Source organism: Oenanthe melanoleuca, chromosome 17 (assembly GCF_029582105.1).
Source record: "Oenanthe melanoleuca isolate GR-GAL-2019-014 chromosome 17, OMel1.0, whole genome shotgun sequence".
NCBI lineage: Eukaryota > Metazoa > Chordata > Aves > Passeriformes > Muscicapidae > Oenanthe > Oenanthe melanoleuca.
In genome coordinates, this window is record NC_079350.1 from 9,182,912 (window position 1) to 9,196,296 (window position 13,385).

At 48.8% G+C, this 13,385-nt stretch overlaps 1 protein-coding gene across 1 annotated transcript in view; it reads right to left on the reverse strand.

Moving 5' to 3' along the window:
* The window catches only part of LOC130260249 (voltage-dependent N-type calcium channel subunit alpha-1B-like), a 155,476-nt gene that overhangs the window by 105,299 nt on the left and 36,792 nt on the right, over positions 1–13,385 (reverse strand). Inside the window, exons 8-9 of the mRNA XM_056505472.1 lie at positions 11,330–11,386; positions 7,569–7,778 (exon numbers count right to left, since the gene is read on the reverse strand). Coding sequence (XP_056361447.1) covers positions 7,569–7,778; positions 11,330–11,386 — 267 coding nt within the window. The remainder of the gene's footprint in view (positions 1–7,568; positions 7,779–11,329; positions 11,387–13,385) is intronic.

Sequence of the window (13,385 nt, forward strand, 5' to 3'; positions counted from 1 at the left end):
AAGGGGTTTTAAATTTTAAATTAAAGACAGTCATGGAACACCATGGGCATAAAGTTCCCTGAAATCCAGGAAGCAATAATGAGATGAGAGAGGCTTTATTAACACCTTAGTGAGGAGCCTGCAAGGACACCTGTGCCAGCATTTGCAAAAAGGGAGGAAATTTTAGCAGAGTATTAATTATCCCACGTGACCTGCTCTCCTTGAAAACAGGAGGAAGATCATTAAAGGAGACTCTCAAGGGCAACGTGTTCCCAGCTGAGGAATAAGATGACAAAATCTGAGACCCACAGCCTGTTCCCCAGGAAGAGGCAGGCTCCAGCCTCTGGATCTCAGTGCTCAGGGAAGAGCATGGGGACAGCAGCACAATTCCCTGTCACCCTCAGCTCACAGCTTTGAGGAGAAGCCTCTTTACACCTGACGCAGCTGCAGCTTTCCTCTCCTTGCTGACAGGAGGTGCAAGGACTCAGGGAGGAAACTGCTGTCTCCAGCAGGATCTCAGAGTAAAGGGACATCCACCCCTATGCTGTGAATCCATCTGACCTTCTGTCCCAGGTTACAACATGAAGATGTGCCCCAAAGTCTGTATTCTGTCACCATCTGTTGAAACCAGGGGGGGAATGATCCTTATCCCTGTGGGAGATATCCTCTGCTAATGGGCCAGCTGTTAAAAAACAGCTGGGCAATCATCTTTATCTTCCCACAGCCCATCCTCCCTCCAGGAGATATCTCCTGTTAATGGCCAGTGAGTCCCAGGGCATGACTGATAAAATTCCATCATCCCATGGGAGATGCTCCAGCCAGGGGAGGAGCCAAGCCTTTCCTACCCAGATAAAAACTGACATTTGGAACACCAAGGCTGCCCTTACCTGGTGGATTCCAGAGGGCAAGAGCCACCAGACCTTTCTACAGGATCACTTGAAGAACACTTCATCTGCACTGCTACCACCACCCTAACTAGGGGGGTGTCAGGTTGTATTCTGACTGTCAGTGGTTTTTCTTTTGTACTATTGCATGTATTTTATTTTTCTCTTTTTTCCTATTAAATTGTACTTCTGTCTTGGAGTCTCTACTGGTTTTGCTTTCAATGCCATTACATTTTCCATCTGCTCTGCTGAGGCCCCACTTGTAGCTCTGGGACCAGCAGGAGCTGCTGGAACGAGTCCAGAGCAAAACTGGAGCTGCTCCCAGGGCTGGAGCCAGGCTGGGAGAGCTGAGGGTGCTCACCTGGAGAGGGGAGAGCTCAGAGCCCCTTCCAGCCCTAAAGGGGCTCCAGGAGAAATGCAGAGGGATTTTTGTTTCACAATCAGCAGGTGATGCTCACTGGAATGACTTCCAGGTGTTCTCCCTACCCCAAGGATTGACAGCCAGCCAGTGCTGTGAGACCTTGTTAAACCAGCTGATAAAATCACTGGAGGTTGTGGATCCTGCAGGAATCAGTGCACAGTCCCCACAAGTGTCATAAATCCAGCAGGGAGATTCTCATCCCCTTATCTCTGCCCCAGCCTCACCTGTCCGGGTCACACCTCAGGTGTCCCCCAGATCCTTCCATACAACAACAAAAATCCTCAGTAGTTTTTTTGAACTGCAAATTTGCACCAACAGACCTCAGGACACTTTGCCAAGACAATTATTATCATCCCAAAGGAACAAAAAAAGAGGAAGGAACCAAGAATTAATGTTCAGTCACTGCTCCAGCAGTGAGCACACCCCAGGTATCTTGAGGGCAAAGGTGTCACCATCAGACAGACACATCCTGCAAACACATGTTCAATATCACACCAGAAAAAAGACAGAAAGTGGCAAAAGAGAATCAAGAAATATTTGATTATAAATTTAAAAAAATAAAAATGTCAAGGCAGGAAACGCTTAAACCTCAGAGCATCTAAAAATCAACTTCCTTCTGCTGCTCCTGCAAGAGCCACCCTTGGCCTTTCCCAGCTGAAGAATTCCAGAGCAGAGCCCAGAGCTGGCAGCAAGAGCTGTGTCTCAGCAGGTACCAGATGCTACAAATCACAGCCCAGTGAGGCTGGGATGGAGGGAAGGGAAATTCAGACCCTGAACTCCTCGGGCAGAAGGAATTCGCTCCATGGAGAGGCTGCTGCATCCAACACACGATTTCTTCTGAGAAGGCCCTGCCTAAATAATTGAAAATGCAATTTTGTTGTTTGGGCCTCCTGGTATTCAAACCTCACCTAATTTCATTTGCCTTACTCAGAAGCATTTTGTGATGTGATTTAAGGAGGAAAAGTTTGATACAAACACTCTTATTTCATTTCCAAGCTGTGCTGTTGGCAAAGGCCATGCAAGCATCCCTTCACCTCACACCTTTGAATTAGGTTCCTAATTAGAGTTACCACCTCCTTTTTGTCAATCACAATGGATTAATTCCATTTCTGCCCCATCTCCAAGTCCAGTGGCATCAGAACCAGGTGCTGAGCCTGACACTTCCCCCTCCTCACTCTCCTCTCACATTAAACAGAGCAGGAGAATTTCAGCAGGGCAAAACTTCCCCCTTTTTTCCCAAGCAGATATGAAATGCTCAGCAGACAGAAATAAATTGCTCCAGAAGGCCTCCTCATTGCAAATGCTGCATATTGATATCCAAAGGGAGCTGGTCTTGTCTTCAAAGGCAACAACAGCACCAAAAAAATGACAAATTGCCCCAAACATGAGGTTCAGCACTGGGCAGAGAAGAGGCTCTCAGGTCATAATGGCTCTAATGCTGTGTCCAAAGACTGGGTTTATCAGGAAGGAGACATTTGGATTGTGGATTTGGGGTTTAGGCCTACACAGATTAAGGAGCCAGGATGGATCCTTGCAGGATTTGAAGAGAGCTTTAGGAAGGGCAAGTGAAACTTGAGTGATCCAGGGCTGAAACCTCATCCCACAGTCCCTAAACCCCATCCCACAGCTCCAGAGAGCTCTGCCCCAACCCCATCCCACAGCTTTAGGCAGAGGAAGAGGAGCCCCATCCCTGGGCCTCCTGCACTGCCCCAGTGCCTGCTCCTCTGCTGAAAATTCATCTTTGCTGCTACCAGACCTCAGTGGTGCCATTCCAGAGTTGGTTTCTGGCAGAAATCCCTTCTTTCTCAGAATATTTGCAGGGGTGGAAATGAACATGAAGAGATGATAATAAAACCATTAAATACATGCATGAAATATATTCTTTTATAGGCAACTGCAGCTGATTTAACCAAAGTTCTGTGCTCCATCTGCAGCATGAGAGAAATCTTATTTGGCCCTGGAGTCTTTTCCATACATAGAAGAAGAATCTCTGATTGAATTTGAGAATAATTACAGGGGCATGAAGTAGGACCTGTTATTAATCATACCACAAGAATTCAAAGAATTCCTCATCAGTTCTTTCAATAAGGATAAAGAAATCCCAAGCCTCTCTCCAAAGCTCCTGCAGTCCTTCTTTCAAAGCAGTTGTAGAGATATGGAGCATCAAGCAGAGAAAGCTGCTCAGAACAATTCAAAACAGAAAAGTTAAAAGAAAAGACCAAGGGAAAAATAAATCAATGCAGACCCGTAGGCTTTTACCAACCGTTCTTTAAGTAAAATTAATTTGTAATGTAATTAAACTTCTCCCCAGAGGGACAGGTATAATTGAATTAGAGGTGCCTGGGTAGAGTTGCAGGGTTTAGCAGATCCTCACAGGCTTTCCCGTGCTCCTCTCCTGCTGCTACAGCTCACAAAAAAACTCCTCAGCTCATTCCTAACCTTCCCTGAAACAACATCATCGGAATTTCTGATTTCTCCCTTGCTCTGCATCACACCAGCCAGGTCCTGCTCCTCTGCAGAGATGTTCCCTCATCATGGATAATTTCTAAGCCATTTTTAAAGAAATCCCAGTGTTTGGTGGTTTTCTGCCTGTTCCATTAAATGTAAGGCACTGGGATCCCCCACTCCCAGCTCAGGGGGGAGCTGGGATTTCTTTCTACACCACAAAATTCAAACTTGCTGCCCAAGTGCTTCTGACACTAATTGACATTATGGACAAATGCAGAGCTCCTGAAAAATGGATCCATCCATAATTCCAATCTATTCCCTAATTTTTTGTCTTCACCTGGGATAGACTGGAAGCCTAATTTGTGCCTCTGTCTCAGATCTAAGTTTCCCAGCTGGAGGTGAATCTTTAATTCCAAGAGGCAGAACCAGCCCTTCCAGCCCTCACTGGAACGTGAAGGAGTTTCTGGTTTGGGATTTCTTCCCTTGGAAAAGTCACTGCATAAAGTGCTCCCAAAATTGAGTTTTGTAAACCTGAAGCTTTTTTCTTTTAGTTGAAAGACTTCAAGTGTGGGGTTTGTTTCCTAAACATTTACTCCTAATTCCAGAGGAAATCCTAATCCTCAAACTTTTAATTACCTTGCCAATCTAGCTTATTATTTCCTTTGGTAAATTGAGGTAATGAATAAGCAAGAGTGACTTCTCTGTATGGTCTGTCTCTCTTTTCAGTTGAAATCTTGCAAAAAAAAAAAAAAAACTTGAAAGAAATTTCTGTCCTTATTATACATCTCTCATTAGAGCTCCATTACCTGGTGGCATTAAATATTTCAACAAATATTAATAAGGAGCTTTTGATGTCACAGCAGTCAGTATTCCTGACCTCTTAGGTCTAATAAAAAAAAACTTCAAAAGTTTCCCTTCCTTGTAATAAGGTAAGACCTGAAGATCTGAGGCAAGAAATATTTAAGTATCTAATTTATAGAGAAATCAAGGCAAATTAGGTAGACAAGGATCTTTAAAGATCTAAGCCAATATCATTAGACTGTTGGAAATATTTGAGGTTTTTTCCCAGCCTTCTGTTTGCTTTTTTCAGAAGTTTTACTTGAATTTTCATCAGGTCAAGTGCTGAACAACAGATTTGTTCCTGGCCATTTTATAGAGTGAGAAATGACCAAAGAAATGGCTTTGTTTTCCAGGAACAAACCTCATCCCATCCCTTCAGAAGGAAAAATTTGCATTATCAGCATCAGGAATTTTAGGAGTCCCAGCCTCTAAACTTTATTAAAATAAACAGAAAAGCTCCATCTCTCACCTTCCACATTTTTTTAAAACCAAGATTTGTGAGTGAGTCTGTGACCTCAGGGAGACACTATTTGTTATTCATCAGATCAATTTAAAACCCCAAAATTCATCTTTCCAAAGCACTTCTAGACTCTCTGAGCTAAACCAGGCGACCACAGGAAGCAGCTAAAATAAAATCTTTTCATAAATAGAGGATAATCTTCCCTCTGGGACTATTTCTGTCACTTAATGTCACAGGAGGGCACTGTGACACCCATCCCCTGTCACCACACCCCATCAGGGAGGACAAAGAGCTGTAAAGTTGCAACATTTGAAAGGCTCTGACAGGAATCACAGCACCAGTGGTGACAGTTTCTAATTCCATAAGCACTGTGTCCTAGGTTACAATGTAAAGATGTTCCCAAAAGTGTGGATTCTATCACCATCTGTTAAACCAGCAGTGATCCTTATCTCTGTGGGAGATATCCTCTGTTAATGGGCCACATTTAAACTACATAGGGAAATCATCTTTAGCTTTTCATAACCCATCTTCCCTCCAGGAGATATCTCCTGTTAATGGCCATTGAGTCCCAGGGCATGACTGATAAAATTTCATCATCCCACTGGGAGATGCTCCAGCCAGGGGAGGAGCCAAACATTTCCTACCCAGATAAAAACTGACATTTTGGACACCAAGGCAGCCTTTTCCACTGGATTCCAGAGGACAAGAGCTACCAGACCTTTCTACAGGATCACTGCTTCAACAAAACCACTTCATCTGCTACCACCACCCTAACTAGCAGGGTGTTGGGATTCTATTCTGACTCTGTCAGATGTTTTCTTTTGTATTATTGCATGTAATTTTTTTTTCCCCTATTAAATTGTACTTCTGACTGGGAGTCTCTCACTGGTTTTGATTTCAAAATCATTACACACTGGCAGGATTTTTATCTCACAGACCATTCCACCTGCTGCTATCCCAGGAATATCAGAGCTGGCAGAGCTCTGAGTGTGTCCCCAGCAGGAATCATCCATGGGTGCAGATCAGCTGCAAAAGTGACACAGATTTGCAGCTCTCTGGTCACAGGTTAGCCAGAGAATTCTGCTTTCCCCGGGCACCATTGCCCTTATTTCTGTGCATCATGCTCCAGGAAAATTCCTCTTGTCCCATTCCAGGACAATCCATCCTGCCCCATTCCAGGACAACTCCTCCCAACCCTTCTCCAGGACAATTTATCCTGCCCCATTCCAGGACAATCCCTCCTGTCCTGCTCCAGGCTTTACACCTGACTGAATCTGACCTTTGCAATAACCTTTAGGATAACATTCCTCTCTCAAACTAATATCCTGGTGGTTTTTTTCTGAATTGTGCTTCAATAATTTGCAATAAGATTTGAAAGAGAATTGGAATTGTTCAGTCTGGAGAAGGGAAGCTTTGAGATGACCTAAATGTGGCCTTCCAGGACCTGAAGGGGCTGACAGGAAAGATAAAGAGAAATAATTTAAAAGTGTCAGGACAAGGGGAATGGTCTCCCACTGCCAAAGGCCGGGATGGATGGGATATTGGGAAGGAATTGTTCCCTGGGAGGGTGGAGAAGGATTGGAATGGGATTCCCAGAGGAGCTGTGGCTGCCCCTGGATCCCTGGAAGTGTCCAAGGCCAGGCTGGACAGGGTCTAGTGTGTTGGGAAGGATAAGGATTTGACAGGAAGGTCTCACAGATATGTGTGCATAACAGAAAGATATTTACATGTAGAATCTGAAGAAGGAATAGAAATGAAAGCAAGTGTTGATGTAAAATAAAAGAATTGCTGAGCCAGTCTTACTGGTAACTAAGAAGACAAAGAGCAAGTGAGTTGGAAGGGGCTTTTATGACTCTGAGCAAAGGACAAATCCACCTCAAAAAAAGATGTTTTTACCAAGCAAAAAGATTTTCACAGACAAATAAAAATGCTACGTTGCAAGTAGAGAAAATATCTCAGAATTTTTCACTGTGAGAAAACTGAAGAACAACTTCTAGCTTAAACTGTAACATACAAACTTTTGGTGAAATATTGGAAAATAGTAATGAATGAATATATATCACAATGAATATGGTAATGTTAGTAGTTATGACAGGCTATAGTAAATAATAGTAAAGGTATTGATTGGTTGCCATGTATTAAGATGCTCTGTAATGAAAAGTAAATAATACATTGTAACCAGAACTAAAGTTGACTTCAGACTAAAGTTAACTTCAGCTGACAGGCTGTGGGCTTGGCCCTTGTCACCCACAACCCGTGAATTGCTGCATCATCTAAATACAATAAACAGCATTTTAAAGAGCCTGCCTGGAGTTCTGCATCCCTCATTTTAGGCTCTTACACTAGTGGAAGGTATCCCTGCACAGAGGGAAGAATAAGCTGGGCTTTAAGCTCCCTTCCCACCCAAACCTGTGATTCCAGGACTGGTGAGGCAGGAGATCCAAGCTCGGAGGGAAGCTGCGAGCGGAGCGTGACCGCGGCACTGCGGGATCAGAAATGCCACAGCTGAGAGGGAACAGCAGCGGCCAGTACTCACAGAGAGCAGTGGTCAGCTTCTCAGGCTGGTCATAGTGCACCATGGCCACACACAGGGTGTTGAGGGCCACCACGCAGAGCACGACCCAGTAGAAGCTCTGAGCCTTCACCATGCGCCGGATGAAGAAGCGGAACATCTTCTCTTTCCTCCTGAAGTAGGACGAGCTCTCATTCTTGCCACTCTTCAAACTGGCACGGGCAAAGGGAGACCCTGGGACAGAAAGAGGAGTCACCACACCCCACCCCAGCAGGGAAAGGGCTGCAGGGGGTTCCTGAGCACACAGAGCCTCTCCAAGCACCACGGCAGCTCAGCGGGAAGCTGGAATGTTGAGAATGGGCTGAGCAGGGGCATCTCGCTTGTAATGAGGGATGAAGGCTGGGATTTTAAACTCCATGGCTCAATGACCAGCTCCACCATCTAAACTGGCCTTCCAAACCTTTGCAGCAATCCTGACTGTCCCAGTTTAACTCATCACTTTTTCCTGGCTGGCAGAGACAGAGAGCAGCGGGCAGAGGATATTTCTGCCCTGGTGTGGAGCAGTCCTGGTGGAGCTGGGTAGGTGCAACAGGAAAGCTGGTCCCTATTTTCCCTGCTCCAAGGAACAATTACTATGGAATGGAGTGAATTCTCCTTATTTTACTCTCCAGCCTCAGGTATTTCCTCAGCAGAGGGCTCAATCTCCTCTGTATATCAGGTTTTGGGTGCAGCCACTCATTTGTCTCAATTCTGCCTCTATCAGCTCCATTTCCACTCCAGGCCGAAACCCTGGCAAAGAGTCAAGTGTTTCAACAATAGGGAGCTGATGGAAGAAATGATTCCTGATGTCAGCTCTCACCACGGGGTAGAGGCACTGCTCAGATGAAAAGCAATCTCCAGCCAGTGCTGAGGCAGGAGAAATCAGGAGTAAGGGCATAAACACATGGACCCCTTGGGGCTCCTCTGCAGCAGCCACAGCAGCTGCTGCAAGCAGAGGAAATGGTGACTGTGCCAGGCTGGCCACTGCCTGTGCCCGTGGTTTGTGACAAGATATCACTACTGCCCTTCCCCATGCTGGGCTGGAGCACCCCAGCAGGATGAGCAGGACATGTCCTCGTCCTGTCCTGCAGCAGGTGACTCCCCTGGGCTCAGTGACACGAACAAAGAGCTCTGGCTTCAGCAGCCACATCTCAGAGTGTGATCACCTCCATGTCAGCGCTTGGAAAGGGTGGGAATCTCACCCAGCCTCATCCTGCAGCATCAGCCACAGCAGCCAGAGAAGGGATGAGGCATGCAGATGTGGCAGCAGTGGGTTCTCTAAGCCTCACATCACAAGTGTGATGTTCCCCCATGGAAAGTGAGCTCTCTGCTCCATTTCACATTTCTGGCCATCCACCAGCACTCTAAAAGCAGAGCTGGCTTGGCCAGGCTTTGAACAAACTCCTTGCTGAAAAAAAATCAGTGTTCTTCTTTGGTTTGAAAATTCTGCCTTTGGCAGTTTGGAAGAGAAGAAATCACAGTACTGCTCCTCTGCTTTCAGACAAGAGGAGCCACAGGTTGGGATTTAGGCAGCTTCATATCACAGCAGTCCTTAGCAGCTCCAGAGCTCTCGGATATCTGAGCCCCTGTGTGCTCCCAGACTGGCAAAGGGACAGTGCTGCCCTCTCATTCCTCTCTGCTGATCTTCCAGAAAAGCAAAGCAGTGATATTTAAACTGCTCTAACATGGAAAACGTCTCGTTCTCTGGGATTTGGTGTCTGGGAATCAAGGCAGTGCCTGGTACAGCACAGAGAGTGTGAAGCCAGTGGGAGTGGAAAGAGAAGAATAAAAGAGGAGAATAAAAGCTAAGAACAACTGCAGAGAACAGCCTGAGAAGTGTTTACCACTACAGAGCTTTGTACTGTGGCTATAAAGCTCATCAAGGTGCCTGTGTTCAAATTAAAGTGAAACATTTTCAGCCAATGGCCAGAGAGAGACCTGGCAAAGTCTCCCCCACTCTGAGCTGCATCTTCACGTGGCACTCAGGGATTATTTGTTAGTTCTTCCACGCTCCTTCTGTTCCCATCTGAACACATTACAGAAAACCATCCAAAAACCCCTTTTCTCCAAAACAGATCCTTTCTGTGTAATTGCCCACGTGATCTGATTGTTTATGCTCTGCATTTCAGCCTCTTCACAAGCCTGCAGAAGTAGCTGCTTAATCCAGTCCTTCCTTTCTGCCTCGTTCCATGAATCAAAATCAAAAGCACTTTTCCCAAGTGGGTGAGGCACTCGCAGGAGGTGGAAAGCACTGCTGTTATTTTCCCTGCCATATGCTCCCGAGACAGTTCCCAGCTCTGCCTCGGATTATTCCCGAGCCCAGCTGCTCTGTCATCCGTTGCCACCTGAAATTCTGAACTCCAAGATCTGTTGGTGTGGCTTTGGCTGCCCAGAGCCTGGAGGGACTTGGACTTGGAGGCAAAGATCTTGTAATTATTGCACCGTGAGCAAATATCCCAAAAATGACCGTTCCTTGTTATCCATGCAGGGATCCCAGAAAAAAACAACAACAAACCAAACCAAAAATGCACACAGGCTGCTGCATTTTTGCCCTTTTTCAGCACCAAACCTCTCCTGGGAGTGGCAGCAGTTTCACCACAAACCCTGCAGCCCAGGGGACGGTGGCAGCTCAGTGCTGGTGTCAGGAACATGCCAAGCCACACTCATTTTTTTACAACCAGGTCTTCCTTTAAAGGGGGGAAAAATAATTCCAGCATCAGCTGTGATCCCTGAAAACACCAGTGCCAACTTTCCAAAGGGCAGTTGAGGCACTCATGCTTTGCAAGCAGCCACGGACACGGATTCTCAAATGTGCTGTTTGTGCTGCTCCTCCTGTGCATCCAGGATTTGCTGCTTGGTGGGGACTGGGCTGCCAAGACATTTCTTTGGAAGATAATGAGAACATCTGCTGCTTCAGCAGCAAAACACACTCCAACAACAGGCACGGGGATGAGCAAAGCACCCGACTGCAGAGCAGCAGGAGACGCCTCTCCCACGGCTCAGAGGCTTTGGCTCCAGCAGCTCCCTGAGGTGGGTGCTGGGTGCCCAGAGGCTCCCCTGGCAGCCCAGAGCTGCCTCTGCCTCCCCACTAGGCAGATCTCAGCAGGGAATCAGCTCTGGGAGCTGCAGAACGGGCAGCACCTCCTCAGCCTGAGCATCCAAATTCACCCAGCAATGCCCCACAGTGCAGGATGCCCTGCTCTGCACTGGATCTCCACATCTGGCTTTAAAACTGCTTTAAGATCTTTCTCTAAGACAAGAATGAGAGAATTGAAGGCACTGTCCAGCACATCCCAGTGACCATTCCCACAGCAGAGGCTGTGACCCCCCAGCTGGGCATTAGTGACAGTGGGACTGTGGCCACTTCCTCTCCTCCCTCCAACAGTGTTGTCTGGCAGATTTGGGGTTTGTTAGCATGAGTGAGCAGGTTCCAAGCAGAATCCCAGGATGGCCAGCCCAGCAGGGATTGTCCCAAGGCTTTGCAGGGCTCTCTGGAGGGTGCAGCATGCAGGAGCTGAGCCAGGCAGGGAGAGGGTGAAGCCACGGAGCTTTTTGCTTTGGGAAGTCGAGTGCTGCTGCAGCAGCAGTGGAAATTCATTCTCCTTCAGGAAACTGCAGCTTCTGGAGCAAAGGAGCCGCTCCAGAGGAGGAAACATGGCATGGACAGGTTCAGGTGGAGTCGAAACCTCGGGGGATGCGAAGCCAGTACTCACCAACGGAGCAAATGTCTGTGAAATGGTCCTCACCTTCCTCTGCATGAATCAGGTCGTTTTTGCTCTTCTTTATTGCGGCTCTTTTCAACACTGCGTGCAAATCAAAGAGAAAATGCCCCATGAGGATGCAGAGTGGATTCTGTCTCCCCCTCCCTTCACTCTTCAAGCTCCCCCACCAGGGTACCCTGGAGCAAACCGGACAACCCACAACCCTGCAGGGGCTCTGCACACCTCAGTGCCAGGGTGCTTCACCTCTTTGCCCTTCCAGCTCCTGAAGGTTGGCCAGGCACAGCTCTGCACGTCTCAGTGCATGCAGCAGATGCAGGAGGGTGGGGGTGGCTGCAGCTGCTGGGCCTTCCAGCACAGCACAAGGGCTGGGCAGGACTGGAGCATCCCGAGCCCCACGGGGCTGGCAGAGGAGAGTGCCACCCCTGAACCCATCGGTGCTGCTGGCAGAGGGCACCGGGAGGGAGTCAGCGTTTACAGAGCTCAGTTGACCACCCAGCCACGCCTCAAGGAGCAGAAATGCTGCGTGGGAAAAGCGGCCACACATCAGTGAGCAGCCTCTCAGCAGCGCCCAGTGTGCAGCCCCTGCTCTCTGGGGATGGCGGAATCCCTTGAAAACACATTTTTATTTCCTCCAAAAGAAGCTTTTAGTTGGGAAGGACAAACACCACTATGTTTACTCCAACAGGGAATGAGAGCTCTGCACTGTCCACCCAGAGCACGGGGGGTGAGGCAGGAGCACTGAGGACGCTGCTCCCAGGACCACCTACCTGCAGAACCTTGAGAAGTGGCAGAAAAAAAAAATCACGTTGGTACAGTTTGGTGACAGCTTCGAGACAGACAGTAACTAAAGCAGCACTTTCTATCAGCAGTAAGACACCCCACGGTGTGGTGATACAGACTGGTCCGTGGGCACACACAGCAAAGCCACTCACGCTGCAGAGACTGCCCCGGGGAGGCTCCTCCACAACACCCCCTCACCCTACGGACTGCCCTGCCCTGACAGACACACGGATGCGCTTTTCCTAAGGGCTGTGCTTGAGTCACTTCCAGGGAACACCCAGAGCGTCACCCAGGAGAGGAGAGGATGCTCTGAACCTGTGATCTGGATCCGTTGATTTGCAAATGCTCTCCTTGCTGCCCCACCCAGCTCTAGGCTGAATCCTCAGTCCCAGCAATCGCAGCCTGGGGGTCCCTCCGGCTGTGTCTGTCCCAGTTCACTCCAGCACGGCCAGGGCCATCCTGGAACGCAACCAGCTCTGGCATTCAAACTTCCCAGCACTCCCTGGCATGAACTGAGCAGCTCTTTATCTTCTCTCCCAGAAAACTCCTGCGTGTGTTTGGCAGTGAGGTTGTGCCATCTCTCCAGGCACCCTGGATGCCACGTCTCTCTGTTTTGGGGACTCAGAATTTACCACCCCAGACGTGGGCTGCTCCACACCAGTTCCTCCAAGGCTGGGAACATTCTCGGGCTCCTTCAGCTTTAGGACAAGAGGAGCCTGAGCATCTCTGGGTCTGTCCGCCCTGCCTTGCGCCCACCTGGAGCTTCTCACAGCACTCAGCCTCTCAGACCGCTCCTGCAGACACCGGGTCCGGCTGCAGCCAGCGCCGGCCAGGCTCCCCCAGCTCGCACACACCCCCGCACTCGCACTGGCCACGCACACCTCAGCCCTGACCTGCTGCAGCCCCAGCTCTTCCAGCCCCAGCTCCGGCGCAGGTCACCGGGCTGGCCCAGCGGGACCAGCGGGGATGCTCCGGGAGCCGCAGGGCTCGGAGCCGGGCGAACAGCGCCCGGGGAGGGATGGCACCGGTGAGCTGGGCACGGCGGCCGTGGGGGGAAGCTGCCCCTGTGTGCCACCCTGGTGATTTGCAATCCACTCACTGTTGTAGCTGCTGCCGCTGCCAGTCTCTGCCGGCGCCGTGCCTTGAGGAATCGGCCCTTCCGAGGCGGCCCTCCCTGACAGTGAATGGGAGGAGAAAAAAAAAGAGGGGGGGGTAGGGAGGGGAGGGGAAAGGAGGAGACATGGGAGGACGAAAGATGGTCAGAAAAGGGAGAGGGAAGAGTCTTTAACTGAGCTTTGAG